This window comes from Momordica charantia (assembly GCF_013281855.1).
Source record: "Momordica charantia cultivar OHB3-1 chromosome 3 unlocalized genomic scaffold, Mcharantia_2.0 BLBB01000003.1, whole genome shotgun sequence".
NCBI lineage: Eukaryota > Viridiplantae > Streptophyta > Magnoliopsida > Cucurbitales > Cucurbitaceae > Momordica > Momordica charantia.
The window spans coordinates 9,157,080-9,163,899 of record NW_028275161.1 but is presented as its reverse complement, the minus strand read 5'-3'; the positions used below and the strand labels follow the sequence as shown (position 1 = coordinate 9,163,899).

Here is a 6,820-nt window from a genome sequence, read left to right as displayed (position 1 = left end):
AGCTCGAACTCGGCCTCCGGACCGACCTGAACACTTGGGCGGACCTGCAGAAAAAGGTGAGCACTCCGACGATCAAGTCAGTATAGGTCGGATTCCAAGTTTAGTTGAAGCCAGAAATCATCGTACCTGATCGGGGAGTGAGGTCCTCTACTTATGGGTGGTGGTCCCGCTAATCTCGCGACGGTTACATTCGATAATCTCGGGACCGACGGTTACGCCCGATAATCACGCCGCAGACAGGTGCTCACATCGGCCCTTGCCGAGCTCCCCGGTAGGTCAGACCTGGGCCAGGTTCACCTCGGCCCTCATACTTAGCATTCCTCGGCGTTGGTGGCGGCCATCTCGGCTATCCGAGCTGGGCATGACTCATGAGCCATCTTGGAGCACCAATAGGGGTCCTCCACGTGTCCAGGTTATTCCCTTCCCCAAACAAAGTCCTTTAATGTTTTGAACAATTCAAATTCCTTCCAACAATTAATATCCTTAATTACCCTTTACGAGCTAGCAAGGGGACCTAATGTACCTATAAATTAGAAGCTCCAACGTTACGAGATTAATTGGTTAAACTCATTAACCAACTTAATCAACATACGTTAACTACGAGTTACTCCATTAAAAAGCCGTAGCTGAACTCTTCTCAGTATAGAATATTTCTGTGTCCAAGGATATCGACCATTAACAGCAAGTTAATCCTTCATGAGTGTTCATAACCACAAATGGGTCAAATTACCGTTTTACCCCTGTGTTAGATCTTGTACCTTAAGTACCGTTGATCCTCTAATGAACAACCCGATTATGGTCCAACCAATAACCGGAAGTCCTTCTCGGGCCAGTGAGAGGGTGGGGCCCATTGTTCAAGTCCCGGAGTCAGAACTAAAGGGAACACTCATCTACTCCCCTAAAGTCGGGGAGAGTGAATTTTATCTTGTGTAGTTATGTTTCTAGCTCCCTACTTGGTCTCACCTCCAAAATGGTGGGAATGTTGAGTCGGCGACTCAGGGCACTCTCACCCCATACAGATCAAGAACGAGCCCTTACGGGCAGGAATCCATAACTCGCTCAAGATTGAGAATGAGTTGTCTGGTCATCCTATGAAATAGCAATCTGTTAATCAACGGCGTTACATCTAAAGATTGACTATCTCCTAGTCCGGTCTAGTACAAACTAATTGTATAGGATACCCCCACCTGCATGTCTCCACACGAATGACCTGGATCGGGTCGCCTGTAACATTTACAAAGTGGGCTGTATCCATAGTATTGTCAGGATAAGGCTCAGTTTTATCCACATACTATAAACCCTTTAGGTTATTATCGGGACATTATCTAGTTGTATATCGAGGGTATATCAAATATATACCCAGTATATATACTATCCCGGTTACATGGCAACTACCTTAGATGTTTAGTTTATTGGATTTAGACAATGTATTGCTATGAATTTAACAACAAATTGATTGAATAAAACTTTATTGAATATAAATTTGTTTTTACATGTAACGCCACCAAATTTCAAACACTCAAATGGGGCACGTTACTAAAACCTTCTATTCAGCTCAACATTAACAAAATAAAATAACTACATTTTGCTCAACATTTTCATAAAAGAAACTTTTATCAACTCTAAAAGTTCCAATACCCCATGCAAAATAACTAAACATATCTAGAATTCTCAAAAGAATAACAAACTGATATCTCAAAACATCCTTTAAACATAAAACTTAAACAAATCAACCTGCTAAAAAGAAACAACTCCAACTATCCTATTTGGAATAAAATAACGCAGCATTATATGGTCCTTCTAGTCAAGTCTTCTCCTTGCCATCACCATTCCTGTGAGGGACCTTGTACCTACAAAATTTTGGGGGAAAAGGGAGGGAGTGAGTACAAAGACTAGTACTCAGTAAGCAGCCCTTACCTGAAGAGTCACACACAAACAGAATGCTTACACATCAACAAAATGTCATGCTTTAAATAAATAAATAAATAAAATATTTTTTACATAAGCTTGACTAAACATGCATTTCTACATGCCCAAAACCCAATCCTCATATCACGACTCACTCATTCTCTCTCATATTCCTCTAAGACTTACTCTTTCAAGTCCCACCGACCCTTGGCCATCTATTCAGAGCCTCAACACTTCTCTACGACATTTGGCGTTCGATCCTTGACCTTTGGATCTAAGGCCTCGAACTGTTGCATCGACCCTTGACCATCTATTTAAGGCCTCGATGACTTTGCAACATATTGGTCCTTGTCCTTTCCCCTCAAGGCCCTAATACTTACCTTCTCTCTAAGATTCATCGCATCGACCCCCGACCATTTATTCGAAGCTTCGACACTCATCTTTGTCCAGAGTTGACATATCGATCCTCGACCTTTGTACTCGGAGCCTTGATACCCAACCAGTGAGGTATCAACCATCTGGCCCTGATACTCATCCATTCACTTCATAACCGAACCAAACTCTCACCAAAGTTATCCAAAATTATTCCAGTATGCTTTCATAACTACAATTAAGCATTGAATCCAACAACACAAAACTAATCAATCATGTCCAATCAGAACCAACATGATTTCATCCAAAATACTCATAATCACTAACATTCACAAAGAGATAACCAACATACATATTGTTGGATAATAGGACACACAGAACACACCCAAACAATTCATGCATATTCAAACAACAAGCATCCCCACAAGTAAGAACTACTTACAAACGAATGTCCTAAAGCTCCTAAACTTGTCAAAGTGTTCCTACTAACTCACACTAAAACAAGTTGGGTTAGGAATGGGTAGACGCTGAGGAGGTTTGAGCTCCCAAATTCGAGTTCGAATGGCCTTAGGCTTGCTGTTCCCATGTCAAAAACGATGGGTATGCCGGTTTGGGTCCCATTAAGGGTGAGTCAATGCCAAACCAAAGCCAAAAAGGGTGGGTATCATGAATCAAGCTTCGTATAGGAGTAGGTAAGCGTCAAAACTTGCCGAAATCCTATTGAAGTGCTGATGGCCATAGGCTGCTGTAGAACTCGTCGGAAAACAAACCGAAGTCAGGGTTTGCTGCGTGCCGCTGCTGCTATCCAACACACTGTCGCAGCCGTTCGTGGTGGCAGTAGCTGCATGGAGTGCCGCAGATGTCGCCAAAGCTGTAGAACACATCGCGCAACCGCTAAAGTTCAAAGAAACGCCACCGTTGTTGTCAGGAAACCACGCGTAAATCTGGAACCGTAGGGATGCAACGTTGCTACCGTGTCCGCTGCTCGTGGCTATGTCTTGTTGTCGGAGGAGGGGTAGGGGATGCCAAAAAAATAGGGGGGGGGGGGCTGGCGGCTAGGGAGTGGGTTAAGGAAGAAGAGGATGATGGTGAGTTAAAGTTTTCTTTTGTTTGATTTTATTTCTCTTTTCTTCTTCCAAAAATAATATAACAAAATAATGCTTAAAGCCATATAAATAAGGAGGATTTTCTCAATCCATTTTAAAAAAGAAAACTCACTTTTAAAAAGGATTTGAAAATTTATTTAAGAGATTAACTTATATTTAAAACCCGATAATAGAGTCCAAAAGGGAAAATTAAATTTCCAAAACCTTGAATTAATATTTAAATAAAATCTCTTTCCAAAATTCAAAAACTTAATTTATCTTACTTAACGAAATTAAACTTAATTCTAATTTACTCAAAATTAGAACTCCAAATTAGAAAATCCAAGGATTTAAATTATTAGCTTAGGGAAAATCCAAAGGCAAAATTTAAATCTTAAAATAAAATATTCTGAAAAACTCGAGACGTTATGTTACATAAATACAAACTACGAGTTTAGGGCAACACACCCAACAATCTAATCAATCAATAATTTTTTTAGAAGAGATAATATATTGAATATTGAAACTATGCATCCATTCAAAATTAATAAGGCACCCATTCATCCAAAAAGCTAAATGATGTATTTTTATTTAAGAAGATTCATGTATAAATGTGAAGGGGCGTTGGCTGATTTTGATTAATTTGACCAAGAGTTGTATCTTTTCAATTAATATAAATAGTGATGTATACTTTTCCATCAAAGACAACATTTGATGAATGAAATTTCAGATTAAGTTTAGTCTCCCTCAAGTTTTATGCTTTCTTTGTATTCTTGGGTTTAGAATGCACGTTTTAGAACTTTCAATCTAGTTTCATGAATTAGGCTGTAGATAGATCGAGATCTTGAAAATAGGAACACGTTTTCATTATTTCTTCTTGCTAAGGAAAGATTTGTTTAACTTTCTTGGAGTTGATTAATCATATAGTTATTGGGATTATTATTATTACTGTTGTAGGGGTTCACCTTAAATAATGGAAGTCTCAAGCATAATTGAGGTAGTCGTTTATCAATAAGAACTTTTTTAAATGACTACATTAAAAAAGTCCTATCAAACAAAAAATAATAATAAATATTATTTAGTTACACAATTTAAACCACGAAAGTATCTTATAAAAATATGAAAGGTTATATGTCTCATTATTCCTCTCCTACAACTACATCAATACAACTACATCAATGCTATTCTCATTCTTTAATTGGTGGGTTCGACACATTTTTAATAAGTCCTTTACAAAGTTTACCATTTCATGGATAAATTTGTTAAAATACAATTTATTATTATTAAATATTATAACAAAAACAATTTAATAATACTTTAATGATTATTGTTCTAATAAAAATTATATTATTTTTTATTTGATGTAATTTAATTATAATAATTTATCAATTGTTAATATTAAATAAATTCCTAAAGTAAAAAATATTCACAACCATTAAAATAGTAATAAAATAAATTAATGTTTATTATTGTTTTAATTTAAAAATAATATCAGCACACAATTAACCTGTTCTATAATAAAACCAAAATATTAAAAATATCCTTTGTTCTGATTGGTCCATTTTGAATAACGCGGATCGGTATACAGTCCATCCACACCCGTTGATTGAACCGTATCGTACGGTCGAACGAGCACCCATTTCTGAATCCGCCTCCATCCCCAAATGCCCGTAGTTTATACCGCTCTATATAATCATTCCCGCAACACCAAACCTTGACATTGTTATATCCAGGGAGCCCCCGATATTTCTCTAATCCCTGCAACTGAACTGCAACTGCGTTTGATTTTCCGGCGACGGGGTCAAATTCCGATGGAGACCGGCGGGAAGTTGAAGAAGGGAGCAGGAGGGAGAAAGGGCGGCGGCCCGAAGAAGAAGCCGGTTTCACGTTCCGTCAAGGCCGGCCTCCAGTTTCCTGTCGGTAGGATCGGTCGATACTTGAAGAATGGGAGGTATGCTCGACGTGTCGGAACCGGAGCTCCGGTATACTTGGCCGCCGTTCTCGAGTATCTCGCCGCCGAGGTACCTGCTATCCCTCTCTTTTCCCTTTCACTGTTCTTGCTCTCTCAGATCTGTGTTTCTGTTTGATGTGGATTAGGCTTATGTTTGCTACTTAGGGCTTCGGGTTTTATTTATGAACTAGGCTTTTTAAACTCCTTAATTGGCTCTTTGTTTCCCGGTAAACAATTAGGAAAATTTTAAAAGAACTGAATTTTCAAGTTCAAGTTAAAGATCTTGTCAAATTGAGTCGCAGTTGTTCAATTTCACTATTCGATGTGATTACTGTAGTCTGGAGAACTCAAATATTGTTTGGGCTGTTAAATTCAACTCAATTCCATTGTTGGATTGACCGAGCATGATCGAAATCCTAGGGTTCGTGGGGGAAGGTTTTTCTTCCATTCTTAGCAATCTCAGCAGCTTATTTCTTGGGAAGTCAACTGAAATTTCAATTTCGAAACTCTTTTCCCCTGCAAAATCCTCTGCGGATTCCATCTCCTTTTTCTCTAATGTTTGACAAACGGGGGGAAATTAGGTGCTGGAGTTGGCTGGAAATGCAGCCCGAGACAACAAGAAGAACAGGATAATTCCTCGGCATGTATTGCTGGCCATAAGGAACGATGAGGAGCTTGGGAAATTGCTTGCTGGTGTAACGATTGCGCATGGTGGTGTTCTTCCAAACATTAATCCAGTGCTGTTGCCCAAGAAAAGTGAGAAGGCAGTCACGAAAGAACCAAAATCCCCATCAAAGGTCACCAAGGCAACAAAATCCCCGAAGAAGGCTTAGATTTCCTCTCAAAAAACTTGACTTGTTCGTCCCCCATTTGTATGTACTTTGGCTTTTAGGATCATCTTCTGTGTTGTTTATCAATGTAAGCTCAGAATTGATGAAATTCTAGACTCTGTATTCCTCCCACCATCTTAATGATAAAACTCTGTACTGGTTATGATTGTCTCACCCATCAATTCTGTTCTTCATTCTGCAAGTCTCTGTTTAGTTAATGGAGTTTTCAGCTGAAAGATGAGGAATATCTAATCATCTGAGGTCTTTGGATTCCTAATGCCAATCTTTCCATAAAAGTTTGAGTAGCAATATTAAATGTTTTTGGGATAAATTCAATTTTTCTTTTCATATTAAAGATGAGGAATTTCTTATTTTGAACTCCCAACTCCCATTTCTTATTTAGAGAAAGGGCAATGCTTAAGATATTTTTTAATAATTTGGCTAAATATAACACCTGATTCTAATCTTTTCGGTTTTTCCTAAATTGGTCTTCATTTAAACTTTTAAATTGATGCACCACTGTTTTATTAATATGTTTGGACATTTGTTCATATCCATCGGGAAAAAGATTTTGTTGATGGGTGAGTTGAGTTATATATGTCAAGAAGTATTCGAGTATTATATAAGTATGTTCAAATTTGTTTATAAAACATTTTTGTAAAATGATAAGGATT

The 6,820-nt window shown here is 38.1% G+C and overlaps 1 protein-coding gene across 1 annotated transcript; it reads left to right on the top strand.

Annotated features, from left to right (window-relative positions):
* The first annotated feature begins 5,073 nt into the window (after positions 1-5,073).
* Positions 5,074-6,320, top strand: LOC111006694 (histone H2A). Its single transcript, XM_022278758.2, has 2 exons — positions 5,074-5,386; positions 5,898-6,320. The coding sequence occupies exons 1-2, from the start codon at positions 5,177-5,179 to the stop codon at positions 6,147-6,149; spliced, it is 462 nt and encodes a 153-aa protein (XP_022134450.1). The 5' UTR covers positions 5,074-5,176; the 3' UTR covers positions 6,150-6,320.
* The last annotated feature ends 500 nt before the right edge of the window (positions 6,321-6,820 follow it).

Excerpts from the sequence above, each read along its gene's own strand:
- LOC111006694 (XM_022278758.2), top strand. The coding sequence starts at position 5,177 with ATGGAGACCGGCGGGAAGTTGAAGAAGGGAGCAGGAGGGAGAAAGGGC. Across the intron at positions 5,387-5,897 it reads TCGAGTATCTCGCCGCCGAG|GTGCTGGAGTTGGCTGGAAA; the intron begins GTACCTGCTATC and ends GGGGGAAATTAG.